At 37.3% G+C, this 15,256-nt stretch overlaps 3 protein-coding genes across 4 annotated transcripts; 1 reads left to right on the forward strand and 2 right to left on the reverse strand.

The window, feature by feature from the left end:
• Positions 1 to 2,634: 2,634 nt before the first annotated feature.
• On the reverse strand, positions 2,635 to 4,870 carry LOC114865997 (uncharacterized). Its single transcript, XM_029167578.3, has 3 exons — positions 3,432 to 4,870; positions 3,057 to 3,215; positions 2,635 to 2,962 (listed from the first exon to the last, which is right to left on the reverse strand). Exons 1-3 carry the CDS (start codon positions 4,281 to 4,283, stop codon positions 2,912 to 2,914), a joined length of 1,062 nt encoding a protein of 353 aa, XP_029023411.3. The 5' UTR covers positions 4,284 to 4,870; the 3' UTR covers positions 2,635 to 2,911.
• Positions 4,594 to 7,882, reverse strand: LOC129602944 (uncharacterized). The gene is made up of 6 exons (XM_055512978.1): positions 7,656 to 7,882; positions 6,601 to 6,782; positions 6,031 to 6,113; positions 5,594 to 5,733; positions 4,998 to 5,494; positions 4,594 to 4,686 (listed from the first exon to the last, which is right to left on the reverse strand). The coding sequence occupies exons 1-6, from the start codon at positions 7,708 to 7,710 to the stop codon at positions 4,594 to 4,596; spliced, it is 1,050 nt and encodes a 349-aa protein (XP_055368953.1). The 5' UTR covers positions 7,711 to 7,882.
• Positions 7,883 to 9,323: 1,441 nt separating this feature from the next.
• ilf2 (interleukin enhancer binding factor 2) lies at positions 9,324 to 15,225 on the forward strand. Of its 2 annotated transcripts, none has more exons than XM_029167045.2 (15): positions 9,324 to 9,479; positions 9,906 to 9,965; positions 10,776 to 10,818; positions 11,078 to 11,182; positions 11,324 to 11,401; positions 11,601 to 11,703; positions 12,766 to 12,831; positions 12,915 to 13,031; positions 13,166 to 13,244; positions 13,332 to 13,419; positions 13,500 to 13,561; positions 13,651 to 13,765; positions 13,867 to 13,957; positions 14,088 to 14,246; positions 15,068 to 15,225. In XM_029167045.2, exons 1-14 carry the CDS (start codon positions 9,475 to 9,477, stop codon positions 14,237 to 14,239), a joined length of 1,164 nt encoding a protein of 387 aa, XP_029022878.1. In that variant the 5' UTR covers positions 9,324 to 9,474; the 3' UTR covers positions 14,240 to 14,246; positions 15,068 to 15,225. The 2 variants fall into 2 exon arrangements, with proteins under 2 accessions (XP_029022878.1, XP_029022877.1); XM_029167044.3 differs by lacking the exon at positions 9,324 to 9,479 and adding an exon at positions 9,588 to 9,773.
• The last annotated feature ends 31 nt before the right edge of the window (positions 15,226 to 15,256 follow it).

Genomic DNA, 15,256 nt, shown 5'->3' on the forward strand with positions numbered 1-15,256 from the left:
ACAACAGGTATGCGAACACAGCATTAGATGTGTATTCTTGGTTGATGTGATAAAAACATGTTTTAAACAATATACAGTACTGTAGTAGTTTATTAACCATTATTTAAAATGGAATAGAGCAACATTTCATACTGTACATTTTCTTATTTTTATTTTTCAAAACAAGTATTCAACAAAAACAAGTTACTCCTTTGCCTTTACGAATCACAGCTTTTCTACTCCCTGTTATTTCCTGCTGTGTTCTGTTTTTTTACATTAAATTAAAAAAAAAACAACACACCAGCATTTATTTATCTTTTTATTCATTTTCTTATTTTACTAGCAAGAGTAGAGAGTAAGAACACTAGTAGCTGCAACCTACAGCAGACCAACACTCTGAGAACAAAGCTTTTTTTGTGAAGATATTGGACTATGAGGTCTTTAAGATGAGCTGGAGTTTTATCAGTAAGAGCTTTGTAATGAGACAGATTTTATACTCTATTCTAGAATTTAAATGGAGCCAATGGAAAGAAGATGTAGAATGGATTTGCTCTCTCTTGCAACTCTGGAATTACTGGGGCCTCCTATAATTGAACAGTTACAGTAATCGAAACCAGAAGTAACACACATGAAAAGGTGGAAGTAAGCAGTTATTATACCGTAGTTATTATATGAGGTAAAGGAGATATGTTTTTGTCAAATTGTCAGTAGAACCCAAGGTCAGCATTAAGTCATTCAGAGTAAGTTCCTGATTGGAGAGTGCATCTCTGACATCCCTGGGACAAATTACAATAACCTTTGTCTAGTACCAGTTGTGGGAAAGTAGTGAGCAGGAGCAAACCTACTCATGCACAGTTTTTAGGAATGAAACTTGCTGGATTGTGTATTTGGCCCTGGAAATCTGGCTTTCATGATCATTGCTTTCTGGCCCAGGATTTAGAGGGCCTTATCCAGTTTTTTCATACTGAGTTGCAGGATGCTCTCCATTCCCAGAATTTAGGGCGTCTGGGTCCTGCTTATGGGGGAATGGGTATTGTTAAATATCAAGTAAACCAAGTGATGTCAGTGGGAGTTATTCAAGTGTCTCTTCTTAACAACTACTGTACAATCACCATGGTACTAGCAGCATGAAGCTATTTAGGTTTATATCTTACCCCTGCATTGCTCTGTGTTCCTTATCTTCCCCTTTTCTCTGGCTATCTTACTGATCTTCCTGTTATCTGGGTGGCTGCTTGTTTACACAATATGTGCTAGTGCTACTTGCATCGGAAGTGAGTGATCCCACAGCCAAATTGGGATCACTCAATCACCAAATTGCCTGCTGTAAACTGAAGTGCAGTTCAGTCCCTGTAGGGCCCATATTGTTCTAGTCCTAAGCATTGCCTTGCTTGTTGGCAAGGAGTGTCTTCATCTGTTTTAATACTTTTACTGTTGTATATTATATCTGTTTTAATAGCTTCATAAAAAAAGTTAATAAATATGTACAAGACAGACACAGAAAATGACAAATGACAATATAGGCAATATAGAAAATTTGTATTTGAATTTCAGTTACAACTTAAAAATAATACCATTAGAAATATGTAATAAATACGGTAACAATTTGGGCAAGTATATTCAGTTGGTATACATTTAGTTACATTAAATAACAATTTTCTTTATTAAAACGTATAATGAATAATTGTTATACAATAATTATTCCATTTCCTATTCATGGTTTATACAGTATTCATACTAATGTCAACATCAGCATTTTGACCTGAAACATGGTAAAAAATAAAACAACTGTAAATGCGTGTGATAAATAACGCTTGTTGCTTTTTGTTAACCCATACTGTACGCTGCACAGAAATTTGTACACGGCTTTTCCTCAACTGGCACTTACTTGTGGAAGCGCAAACAAAAACAGGACTCTGTGACTGACACTGAAATGGGACTAGGTCTGTTTGAGGTCTCATGTAAAATGAATGAATATTAGAAAAATAATGTTAGTAATGTTAACGTGTTGAATGCCACTTCACTCACTGGGTAAAAAGATTTTTTTTACAAAAACTAAATCACCTATTTATTTCATTGTTGTGTTTGTTATAGTAATATATAGATTTTTTTACACTTCTTAAGTCATGTTGAATCTACTATATGTGACATTTAATTTTGTAGTCTTGTTAGTTAAATTATGTAAGTGCATTTTATGCTTTTACTATCTGAATGAAAAGGCTGAATGAACTCATAAGATCAAGAACACACAGTGCCCAGCCTCTTTACATTGTCTGACTGTACTTTGTTGTGAGGGCCAAATCTAATTTCGTATGAATAAGCAGTGATTAAGAGTGGGAGAGGTCAAAGAGACTTTACTCCCTCTGTATTAGTATTATATAACTATTGATCACAAATAAAGGGATAAAAAAGTTAGCTTTACCAATAGGTTTACACTTTTTGGGGGCGTGATTATAATAATACAGATTTCATTGATCACTTTGACCTGTTGTATGAAACTAGGTTCCACTCAGTTTTCATCAACACTATTCCAACAGAGCATCAGATATGTCTAGCAAATGTGTAAACCCATTCTCATTAGATTGACACATTTTCTACTCCCTTTTGCAAAACAGTTAACACTGATGTCAATGGAAACAAATAGCAAAGGGCTACAATGACAATCAATGATTTACTTATTTACACTGAGATCAGCATTTTGTATTCTGTATTACTGTATTACTGTATGATAGATTGGACATCCATCCATCGTTCAAATACTTGTTTGCAAGTTGTGTTCTTTGAAGGAAAAAAGGCTTTTGTTGCATATTTTGAATGTTTTGACACGGTTAGAGACTTTTGCAAACAAAACTGTAATAATAATAATAATAAAACGTTTATTTAAATTACATATTTCACATAAACGTAGCAGGCTACCTTCCTTTATCAGAGACTCTTAAGGATTTACTGCATAGAACCCTGTCCGGTTCTTCTTAGGTGAGTCTCCCTGTTAAAGAACACATTGCATTCAAACGTGCCATAGACCTTAAGCAAAATATGAATGTACTTTGCACATATTACTGTAGCTCTGTAATACTTACAATAAATAAAGGAGCAGACGCTATGCTGTGTGTCACTGGTGGTTCAAGAGAGTATACTGGCAGAGGAGCCTGGGGTGGTTGTTTCTGTTTCGTGTTATACGGATCCTGCCTCATGTCCATATGGTCACTGCCTGTTTTCTTACAACACCATCGAACCAACTGAAACAGCAAGAGCATTAAGCAGAACTCTTACTTACACAATTATACTATAATACCACACCATTCAAAATCATCCCATATAAATTCCTCGCATTATTATTATTATTATTATTATTATTATTATTATTATTATTATTATTATTATTATTATTATTATTATTATTATTATTATTATCTTATGAAAACAACCTTTACCATAAATTATTGATAACTCACCATCATAATAAAGATGATTATGAGTAGCAGTAAAATGACAGCAGCTAATACTATGAGGGCTATAGCCCATCCAGGTACCCAGTCAGTGTTTGAATTGTTGCCACTGCCATTACTGATGCTGCTGTTGCTCTTGCTGTTGCTGCCACTAGTGATGATGTTGTGATCTGGTGTCTCATGACCATCCGGTTTTCTAGAGGAAACACTCTGAGATGTTTCCTTGTCATTTGGCTTCACAGATGCAGTGCTGTCTGACGTTGGCTTTTGAGAAGTGTTGGTGTTACCATCACTATGATTTCTGGTATTTAATGTGGTAGTCGAAACCACTACAGTCTCACCAGAGGATGTGTTTTTATGTAGTGCAGTTGTAGGATATCGAATAGTAGTAGGTGAAGCTGTCTTTGTTTGAGGTGTAGGTTTGGAGGTAGCTGTGTTATTTTTAGCAGGTGTTGTGGTGGTTGTATAATGTGTGACTGATGTACTTGTCTTTGTGGCAGTTTTAGAGGTAGTTTTACTAGGTGTTGATATCTTTGAAATTGGTGTTGTTGAAGTGTTTGGAGCGGGCTTTGTTGTGGGTGTTGTTTTAGCTGAAATAGTACGTGTTGAGGTATTACTAGGTGTAGTTGTATTTGTAAAAGGAACAGCAGAAATGATTTTGCTATGAGTTGTGTTTGAAATGGGTGTGTTGGTAGGTGTTGTTAATGTAGTAGGCATACTTTTTTCTGTGGTAGTAGTCATTGTAGCTGCTGTAATAGTAGTAGGTGTTTTAGTAACGATAGGTATTGTTATGTTACTAGTAAATATTGTGGTAGTATTCTTAGGTGTTGTTCTGGTGGTATTACGTGTTGCATTCATGGTAGGTGTTGTAGTAACAATGTTTTTTTTTGTGTTACTAGTAAATGTAAATGTAAATGTAAATGTGGTAGTAGAATGTGTATTTGTAGTCAGAAGTGTTGTTTTGGCTCTACTATCTGTTGTAGTATCTGTTGTTGTGGTAGCAGTCTGAAAAGTAGAAGGTGTTTTACTTTTTCTATCTGTTGTTTTAGTATCTGTTGTTGTGGTTGTATCAGGTTTATAAGTATGTGTTGTTGTGGTAGTAGTATGTGTAGTAGTAGTTAGAGGTGCTGTTTTTGTGGCTAAAGTAGTAGTAGGCGTTGTTTTGGCTCTAGTATGGGTTGTAGTATCTGTTGTTGTGGTTGTAGTAGGTGTAGTAATAGGTGTTGTTGTGGTTGTAGTAGGTGTTGTGGTTGTGGCTGTACTAGATAAAGTATTAGGTGTTGTTGTGGTTGTAGTAGATGTTGTTGTGGTTGTAGTAGGTGTTATAGTTGTACTAGGTGTTGTAGTAGGTGTTGTTGTGGTTGAAGTAGGTGTTGTTGTGGTTGTAGTAGGTGTAGTAATGGGTGTTGTTGTTGTAATATGTGTTGTTGTGGTAGTAGTGTGTGTTGTAGTTGTAGTATGTGTTGTTGTGGTTGTAGTAGGTGTAGTAGTAGGTGTTGTTGTGGTTGTAGTAGGTGTAGTAGTAGGTGTTGTGGTTGTAGTATGTGTTGTGGTATTAGTGTGTGTTGTAGCTGTAGTATGTGTTGTTGTGGTTGTAGTAGGTGTAGTAGTAGGTGTTGTGGTTGTAGTATGTGTTGTTGTGGTTGTAGTAGGTGTAGTAGTAGGTGTTGTGGTTGTAGTATGTGTTGTGGTATTAGTGTGTGTTGTAGCTGTAGTATGTGTTGTTGTGGTTGTAGTAGGTGTAGTAGTAGGTGCTGTGGTTGTAGTATGTGTTGTTGTGGTTGTAGTAGGTGTAGTAGTAGGTGCTGTGGTTGTAGTTTGTGTTGTTGTGGTAGTAGTATGTGTTGTAGTTGTAGTATGTGTTGTTGTGGTTGTAATAGGTGTAGTAGTAGGTGTTGTGGTTGTAGTAGGTGTAGTAGTAGGTGTTGTGGTTATAGTATGTGTTGTTGTGGTAATAGTATGTGTTGTAGTTGTAGTAGGTGTTGTTGTGGTTGTAGCAGCAGTTGTTGTGGTTGTAGTAGGTGTTGCTGCTGTAACAGGAGGCACTGTAGTTTGTTGTACTTTGTCCACTGAGGGGAAAAGGGAATTATAGGTTAAAAATATAGAATATATTGTAACTTGAATAAAAGAAATAGTTGGAGTTTTGTCCATTCAGTTGTAGAACTCACTGCTTGTGTAAGCCAGATTGAGCTGCAGGGTTTGAGGCTGAACTTTGTTGACGTTGTCAACAAAAACGTAGTACACAATGACAGGGTTAATTGAGACAGTATTGAAGACCACAGTTGCATTTGCGATTACTGATCCAGACCTGGGAAAGAGAGAATTACTGTATTTCAAACAGTGCAGATGTTGACAATGCACACAAGTTTGATAGTTTGCTCTAAGAATGATTTCAACACTTTTATTGCTAAATACATCTACCTTTATTTATTATGTGCATGTAGCAGGTGGCAGAAGATTCCTTTGTGGTATTGTATGTAGTACAATTTAATGACAGAAGATGCCATTTTGCCAGAGAATTAGACTCTATTTAATATTTATATAATATGTATTTAAAAATGGTCAGTAAGTGAACTAAGTTTCATATGGTATAACATGAATATACCTGAATGTCATTTCTGCAACACCCCCATAGAAAGAATTTGTTGGACACACAGTGTTGTCAGAGCAGTTGTAAACCCCTCCAAGCTGCAAAACAAAGAAAAACACACATTAACACTTAACTATCTTAAGTTTCTGTCAGTGTGGAAAATGTTTCCACACTGACAGCAACCAAACTAAACTCCATACTGGGGTACTTCCTGGTTTGGGACGAGTCAATGTTGCAGGTTAATTTCTACACAGCCACTAAATTACAGTCATGTACTATTTGAAGGCACAATGAAATTATTTCTACACCTGACTGTAATAAAGTTTTTTATATCTTTTTGTTTCGTTTTATTAATTGGGCCCCCCTCATATTTTTATAAAATATTATAAACATATTTGTGCTGTAAATTACAAACCACTGAGAATATTAAGTATCATTACCATTGCCACTCTATACTCTCAATGTTGTGACACCAAAGATACAATTGCAAAAATATAGCTACAGTATAAAGTTATCATGCTAAGCATGAAATGATTAAGAGGTACCTCATTGGAGCGCCTACGAACTTTTCTTTATTTATCTTACCAAGTGGTTGACTTCAGTATACATGCTCTGATATTCCTCAGATGCTGAGTCGCGTAGTGCAGCTCTGAAGACTTGGTTTGTGATCTCCATTGGCAAATAGTAGGCCCTCTGCTGCTGGGTATCACTGACTTGGTCTAAGCTGTGTGGAACTGGTAGGGTGTGACACTGGCCAGTCAGAAGACCTGTAGGATTCAGTGAGATATAATATTTAATGACTTGAGACAGAAGCAGACAACTAGTAACACAGTGTCACCTTTTTACACATAACATATGTAGGCCTTGTTGTGTATTTTAACTGGCCTTGTTGTGTATTTTAACTGGTCTTCTGATGGATCATTGTTTATGCCTATCCATATTCATTTATTTCTATAAATACATACATTGCAAATATTATAGAAATCTGAATGCAGTCACATGCAGCTAGGTCAGTGTTTTATTCTGATCTATGGAATGCTAGTATGTTACACTACACAAGTATATACATATATATTGTCACTGAACCAATACAATATGGGTTCTGCATAATATGAAGAGCAGAAACAAGATGTCAAATATTTAAAGGTTGACAATATGGATACTTGTCTTTGTGATGATGTTTGGGGGAAGGTGATTTTTTGTGTGGTTATTTAGCTTGAAATGACTTCTCACCTACTCACCTATGCTCCAGCAATCAAAAGTAAGTGACTAGTGACTACTTTTTCCTTTCCTTCAGACATTCAGAATCTACTCAGCTGTATAAACGAGAAGCTTCAACAAAAAGGTAATGAACATGTAAATGTATCCTATTTAAGACAAGAGTATCATATCTAACCAAAAGTGAGTAATTTTAGTTTTAATTCATAATGTATTTAAATATCTGTTTTAACCTGTGTTTTAATTATGTAACATTAACACCAAATACAGCATTAGCATGTTGTATATTTATAAGCTACATTGTTTACTTTTACACAGGGTCGTAACTCATTACTCATAATAGCACTTTTTTCCATATGTAATGTGTAACTTATAGCTTAATAGTACGTTTGTGGTTGCTATAACAACTGAATGTTTCTTACCTGAAATGCTCAGTATATAAAAACTGCTGCTCCACAGCCATTTTACTTCTACCATGATTAAAACCAACCAAGTGAACGTTAGTCCAGTTGTGCTCAGGTAAAGTCTGCACCTACTTGATTATGACGATAAATTGTGTTGTAGACCTTAAAGCCGAGGTTTTTATTCATTTCGGATCATAAATGGGCAGGATTTAGGGGGATGAATGATATCTCTCTTCCATCAGTGAGACGTAAATGCAAATGTGCTGTACTTACGCCCTCACTATTTACTCTGCTGGAAAACTTTGTGGAGAGATCCATGTGTTGTGTAAACCTTTTAGTGTAGTTATTCTAATCTGAAATGGACCTGCAGAAATTGGTTGCTTTTTTTCTCAGTTTGGGCAAGGTTTTCATACAATACAAGTTCCACAAGTATTTGAAAAGTATTTGTTTAGTTTGATGAAATTTTATATAAACCCCAGTGTCAAAATTCAACATTTAAAAAACTTTAGTAATCTCAGAAGGAAATTGATTTGCTTGCACACTGATACATGCTCTTCCCACTTTCACAGATAGAAGGAAAATTAAGACAGGCAGGTAATATGTGTGTGTGTGTGTGTGTGTGTGTGTGTGTGTGTGTGTGTGTGTGTGTGTGTGTGTGTGTGTGTGTGTGTGTGTGTGTGTGTGTGTGTGTGCGTGTGTGTGTGTGTGTGTGTGTGTGTGTGTGTGTGTGTGTGTGTGTGTGTGTCCACATATAACACATTCACATCGAATTACTTTCTATGCATAATAATAATACATACACATATGATAGAGAGAGATAGAGAGACGTTTTACCAGAATTCTAAAGTACAAAGGTATTTAAACAGACCTAACCTTGCAATTAAATGGTCACTTTTAACTTCTGTTTTGCAAACTTGAAATATTTAAGTCTTTAATTAGTTGATGTCTTGTGGGCTTAAAACTCATATTTCTAGTATAAGATTTTTTGAATCAATTATTTTTCAACTTTTATCTGAAAGGGTGTAGCTGCAAAATCTATCAATGACATCCTAAATTCTAAAAATATTCTGCATTCACTACTTCTTACAATTATTAAAATATCTTTGTTCTTTTATTTTTAATACTAAAAATAATATCAGTTGCTATTAATTAAGTTATATGGAATTTCTGGTGCCCACATTTAGTCTTTTTAAAGACATATTTCAGTATCTACTGTATATGTCTTTGTTGTTTTTCACATGTTGTATTGTTACACCTATAACACCACCACGTGGCCATTGAGAAGGATGCAATTTCTTCAAATCTTTAAAAATCAGCTACGACAGGCAACTAAAAGCAATTTACAGCAAAGACTTTCGCCACTGACCATGAGAAAACAACAATCTTCATCCTGATCCTCTTTCACTTGGGAAATTGAAATGTTTACATTTTTTATATGGATTATAAAGGATTGATGATGATGATGATGATGATGATGATGATGATGATGATGATGATGATGATGATGATTATGATGATATCATGATAATTGATGTTAGTTAAAAGAAACATTTTGCTACAGTCCTCATTATGTTGGCGTATGTACTATAAGAAATGGTTACAGCATCTCAAAAACGTGATTCTGGACACGACTTACCTACATTTGCAGTCTTTGTCTACACATTTGCTGCTGACGCTACCGTCCAGTAGGTGGCAGTAGTGCGGCCGATTCTAATTTTACAATCGGTGTTAAAATACAAAAAGAAGCCATTAGCTTTTGTAGCATAGACGCTGTTCCTGCAAGCAGCGTTTAACAGTTCTTCTAAAAACACTTTAAATAGTCAAAACGTCGTACGCAATGAGGTAAATACTGCATTTTTTGAATCCTTTAAGCTTTAACGGTTGGCTTCGTTATCGTTTTAATGCAAACAGAACGTTTTAGCACTCGTAGCTTTAGGTTCATTTTAAAGCTTTTGCTGTTAGCAGCTAGGCTGCTGGAATTGTTTGTAGGTAATGCATCCCAAACATCCCTGTTGGGCAGTGAATTAACGTGTAACTCTTGCAGATGGTGTAAGGATGAAGCTGATTTAGTTTTTGCGGTGGGAAGCAACTATTATTGCTACTGCCAAGTACGATAACTGGATGAATGAATCCACGGTAATGTGTGTTATGTATTGTGGCAGAACTTGGTCGACCAGGCACAGGAGACAATGAATCCTAATGTTATCTTGACCCAATAAAAATGTCAATGAGCAGTTTTCAGATGTTGCTGTCTCTGTGTCCATACAGAGGGGACCGCGGCAGGGGCCGGGGAGGCCGCTTCGGGTCCCGTGGAGGACTGGTTCAGGGGTGAGTTAAGTCTTCGGGCTGTTTATCTCAAACGTCTGCGGTTTCACACTTAAGGGAGAAACGCATATATTTCCGTGCATGTATACCTACATTTGTCACCGTTCACCCAGTTCAAATGTTTGGCAAAAGCCGATAGAAAGCAGACATGTGACATAGAGCTGCGCGTGTGAAACGTCACACTGGGCGACATTTCCCGTAACAACCATGCGAATCGGATGGGCTGCACTGTGTAGTATTTGGACACATTTTCCTCATCAGTAAATATTCTGCAGCATATTCCAATAAAAAGCACGAGCATTGGCTTTACTGCTACATACAATACACTGTCAACTTTATATAGCCCTTTTTAATGTAGTTTCCTTTGGTGCAAAATTAAAGTTACAAAAACATGTTCATTAGACAACAACTGTGTGATGGCCATATTTGTTTAACTGAGGTTACCTTTTAGGTTGAGGTCTGTTTGTTTAAGTGGTTGGTTGGCAGTTAGAGTAGGTGAACCCAGGACCATTACACCTTTTTTGTTTATAAATGAGCTGAAAATTAAAGAAGTTAAATTAGTTTTGACTAAAGTAATGTCCTCCAGAAATGTAGGTGCACAATTTCTTGGGGGAGAGAAAACTTAGAAAAAACATTTTTTGACCTGATCCAGGTGAGCACACACTCTTTCAAGATGAAGCGGTGGAATCAAATGTGCCAAAATATCCAGAGTCTAAGGAACCAAATGGACAAATTTTATTGAACGTTCTTTAATGCTGGGAAACGGGTTCATAACTGTTGAGATAATCATTGCATCTGTTTTATTCTTTTTAGGTACCGACCATTTGTTCCTCACATCCCATTTGATTTCTATGTGGTGAGTATAACGGTATTGTTTGGCTTCACTCTATTTGAATAAAATCTTCTAACTGATAAATGGAGCTAAAGGTGCATCACTAAAACTGTGAGGAGTTTAATTAGGTAATTGAAATCAACACAACTCTCATAAGAATCACATCTAGTCTTAGAATGTCAGAAGTCCGTTGACTTTCTGCACTGATCATGCGTCAGTCATTGCATTCAATGTCCTCCTAGAAACAACATTGCCTTCTCATTACGTTTGTGTCTGTTATCAGTGTGAGATGGCGTTTCCCCGAGTAAAGCCTGCACCTGATGAGACGGCGTTCAGCGAGTGTCTTCTGAAAAGGAATCAGGACCTTAGCCCTACACCTGCGGAGCAGGTCAGTCCAGAGACAAGCACTGACTTGTTTCCAGTGTTTTTTTTAGGATCGATCAATTGCATGTAGTTTGGTGTTGTTTTTCCACTTACAAAAGCCTTTTTTGCTAGTGTCTTATCTTTTTTTTCTATCTTTTTTCCTCAGTCCTCTATTTTGTCCCTGGTCACAAAGATTAATAACGTCATTGACAACCTGATTGTTGCACCTGGCAACTTTGAAGTGGTGAGTGACAGAGTTAGATCAAATACATTTTCATCAGCTACATTAGAATAAACCTATTAAATGTGACATTAAGTGTATTCTGGTGTAAATATTAAATAAACAATATTTGTTAGTACCAGCACATAGATGTGGAGCCTGAGAACAGTGTGATCTATGTCATTAGATACATTCATAATATTACACCTGTGTTTCCTTGCAGCAAATTGAAGAGGTCCGTCAAGTGGGTTCTTACAAGAAGGGCACCATGACGACAGGTCACAATGTTGCTGATCTGGTTGTAATACTCAAGATCCTCCCTACACGTGAGTAATCGCTAAGAGTGGGTGGAGCCATTGAATACATAAGAAACTGTGATATAGAGCACTTGTATGATTGATATTTATTCCAGCATATATAAAAAAATTGTTATTATAATCATGTATATATTATACATTTTTAACTTAGGCCCAATCTCATGGGTCTGTGTACTTTTCGTTCAATTGATTTTTCATTTGAAATAAAAAGTCGAAAAATGAAAAAACAAGACGTGTTTTTCATTATTTCATTTTTAACGTGGTAATAAAAGCTACTTTTTCTGACATTATATTCACATATAATGTGATTATACACACATAATGTGAATATAATAACTTTTTTTTAAAAATCCATAGAACGAAAGGTACCCGGACCCGCGATTGTCTAAATTGATCCAGTCTTCATCCTCAAGTTGATGTCCACAAACATTTGCAGATTTTTGTAGGGACTTGTCCTTTGTTAACGAAACGAATCCATTGCACTTATTTGTCTTGTGACTGTGTTAGTACAGAACAGACTAAATGAATGCCAGGTGGGGACCATTCATGAATTGGGTTGTAAATTGAAAGTAAAAAATATTTGGCAACTGTGCACATAGATGTCACACTGTCTACCCAGAGACTCACTGTCTTTCTTAGAGGATTAAATAACGAGCAAGCCTCGTACAAACGTAACGGATTGTTATGTTGACATATATTTATTTAATGAAATCACTATCTATGGCTATATGCTGTGATGGGTTACAGAATAAAAGATTGCCTAAAAGATTCATCTGGTAGGAGCGTGTGCTGCTCCACTACATCCGTGCTTCTGAGTACTGATGGAGCCTTTCCAGATGTCTTAAGATGCCCTTTCCATAGGTATCCTCATACAGTACCAATCTGACTAAATTGTTCCATTTAGCCTCAGACATTTTTTTAAAAGATCCAGAGAGCAGAACATTTATGGATCATGGTCACATGTTGTTTCATCTTAGCTACTTAGATACATTTTTCGTGATTTCTGAAAGTGATGTCTAAGTGTGCAGATGTGAGATAAGCTAATGGACATGTGTTTTTGTTTTGTTATAGTAGAGGCAGTTGCTGCCCTGGGCAACAAAGTAGTTGAGACTCTCCGCACACAGGACCCTACTGAAGGTATGGTCAAATGGCAATAAATTGAACATGAATGCTTAGTTTGCAATTTACACCTGCTGATGTGATGTTTGTGCTGGTTCCAGTGTTGTCCATGCTGACCAATGAGACAGGCTTCGAAATCAGTTCAGCTGACGCTACTGTCAAGATCCTCATCACCACCGTACCCCCCAACCTCCGCAAGCTTGACCCTGAGCTGCACTGTAAGAGCACGTACATTAATAGGCATGGTGCATAGACACAATGTAGAAGAAATGCGTCCCAATTAGGACCATCGTGGTCTTTTTTATGGTTAGCAATAGTTCTGCACCACACTCTAATTTGTGTTTTTTCTTAGTGGACATCAAGGTGCTGCAAAGCGCCCTTGCTGCCATTCGCCATGCTCGCTGGTTTGAGGAGAATGCGTCTCAGTCAACGTGAGGGTGCCTTTTTGGCTTGCTCTGTTTTACTGGTTTGTCACACACACACCAACCTTAACTTAATCATTATCTTTTATTTTTTAGGGTCAAAGTTTTGATCCGGCTTCTGAAAGACCTGAGGCTGCGCTTCCCTGGTTTTGAGCCCCTCACTCCTTGGATCCTTGACCTGCTGGTGAGCTCTGATGTTTGTGACATTATGACCAGAGTATGTGACGGGGTCATTGTAATGAGGCTGGTGTCTACTGTCTTTAGGGCCATTCTGCAGTAATGAACAACCCATCCAGACAGCCCCTGTCCCTCAACATAGCCTACAGGTTGGCTTCATCTTAATATCTCATCTCATTTTAACTCACTCACAACACCTTGGACAATCAGTAAGCTTTGCTCTGAACTTGTTTTAAAGGCGCTGTCTGCAGATGTTGGCAGCTGGCCTCTTTCTGCCTGGCTCCGTGGGCATCACTGACCCCTGTGAGAGTGGGAATTTTAGGGTGCACACAGTAATGACTCTGGAACAGCAGGTCGGCCTGATACAGCAAGCTTGCATAGTTGTTGCATAAACTAAATGAGAAATACAATGAATATGGAAAATGTAGAGCTTTCTGTTTGTCCTTTTGTGTAGGACATGGTATGTTTCACAGCTCAGACACTGGTGAGGGTGCTCTCTCATGGAGGTTTCAGGAAGATACTTGGCCTGGAGGGAGATGCCAGCTGTAAGAGGACCTCTTAAGATATTACAAAAAAAAGCCAGTTACACAGCATGGGCATTTCTACACAGTATTTCCACTTTTAAGGTGGTATCTGCTATGTGTTGATTTTTTTCTCTTTTCTCTCATGCTGCAGACCTAGCTACAGAGATGTCCACATGGGATGGTGTAATTGTTACTCCATCAGAAAAGGCCTATGAAAAGCCTCCAGAAAGAAAGGAGGAGGAAGATGAAGCTCTGGAGGAGGGAGGAGATGCAGAGGATGAGAGTATGGAGACCCAGGAGTGAGGAGGAGGTAAGGTTGGATCACCCCACATTCTGCATATTTCCATACAGTACTGGGTACAGTTTCCATTGTGCTATCTGTTACCAGCAGTGTTGCATGTTTGAGAATTGTAAAATTTCCTATAACATGGATGTGTGTATATACTGAGCTTAGGTCAACTGAGTTTTCAAAAGGCCCAGTCACCAAAACACACAGTGGTTTCGTACTGTCCCAGATAAAACATTAGCAAATATCGCATCTATTGTCACACTGTATAGTTGCAGGACAGTGATAATGTACATAGATGAACAGTTTCTGCTGCTGTTATCTACGTACCAAACAGAATGTCACAAGAAAAGACACAAAGTCACGCAAGGCTTTGTTTACCACTGTTTGCTGATATGTTGTGTATTTTAACTTTAGCAATGCAGTGGATTCATCATACATTCTACACACAACTGGTGATGTCAAAGAAAAAGTATTCTTTAAATGCTATATGATCTGCACTTGTTTACCTTAACAAAGCACTTTGACACTGCTTCTTATTGACCCATTCATAAGCCAGACAGCTAGTTTACAGCTTAAGGTGCAATTAGGGGTTCAGTGTCTTGACCAAGGACACATGACCAGGGGCAGCCACAAGACAAATGCAGCCCCATGTTGCTGCACAGTTAACTGAAAATGGCATGTTGGTCTTTAGGCACCTTTACATGACACATTTCCGTGATTAATCCAGTATTTTGATTAAAAGGTGCATTATTAAGCTTTAGACATTTCAGTAAGACCCATTTATTCTATCTGTAAATCACTTTCAACATATACCACAGTTATAACTTGTTCTCTTTCCACAGTGAGTGGTGGCGGTTTTTATTCAAGACTCCTGAACAGAAACACCAGCGGGAAGTTTTCACTGTTCAGACAGGCTTCATGTATTAAGTTTTGTCATGTTTGATCCCTTCTTTGATTTGTACTTCCACTGTGTAACTACGTAAACTTTTTTTAAATTTAACCAGAGTCCTGTTATCTGTGCCAAAATGAGA

The sequence above is a fragment of the Betta splendens genome, chromosome 11, assembly GCF_900634795.4.
Source record: "Betta splendens chromosome 11, fBetSpl5.4, whole genome shotgun sequence".
Lineage (NCBI taxonomy): Eukaryota > Metazoa > Chordata > Actinopteri > Anabantiformes > Osphronemidae > Betta > Betta splendens.

Coding starts and splice junctions, on each gene's coding strand:
- LOC114865997 (XM_029167578.3), bottom strand. CDS start 4,283: ATGAATGCAACACGTAATACCACCAGAACAACACCTAAGAATACTACC. Junction 3,216..3,431: donor TAATCATCTTTATTATGATG/GTGAGTTATCAA, acceptor TTGCTGTTTCAG/TTGGTTCGATGGTGTTGTAA. Junction 2,963..3,056: donor CGTCTGCTCCTTTATTTATT/GTAAGTATTACA, acceptor GTTCTTTAACAG/GGAGACTCACCTAAGAAGAA.
- LOC129602944 (XM_055512978.1), bottom strand. CDS start 7,710: ATGGTAGAAGTAAAATGGCTGTGGAGCAGCAGTTTTTATATACTGAGC. Junction 6,783..7,655: donor TTATATACTGAGCATTTCAG/GTAAGAAACATT, acceptor TGAATCCTACAG/GTCTTCTGACTGGCCAGTGT. Junction 4,687..4,997: donor CCACAACAACACATACTACA/GCTACAACACAC, acceptor TACTTTATCTAG/TACAGCCACAACCACAACAC.
- ilf2 (XM_029167044.3), top strand. Junction 12,832..12,914: donor CACACAGGACCCTACTGAAG/GTATGGTCAAAT, acceptor TGCTGGTTCCAG/TGTTGTCCATGCTGACCAAT. Junction 13,420..13,499: donor CTTGGATCCTTGACCTGCTG/GTGAGCTCTGAT, acceptor TACTGTCTTTAG/GGCCATTCTGCAGTAATGAA.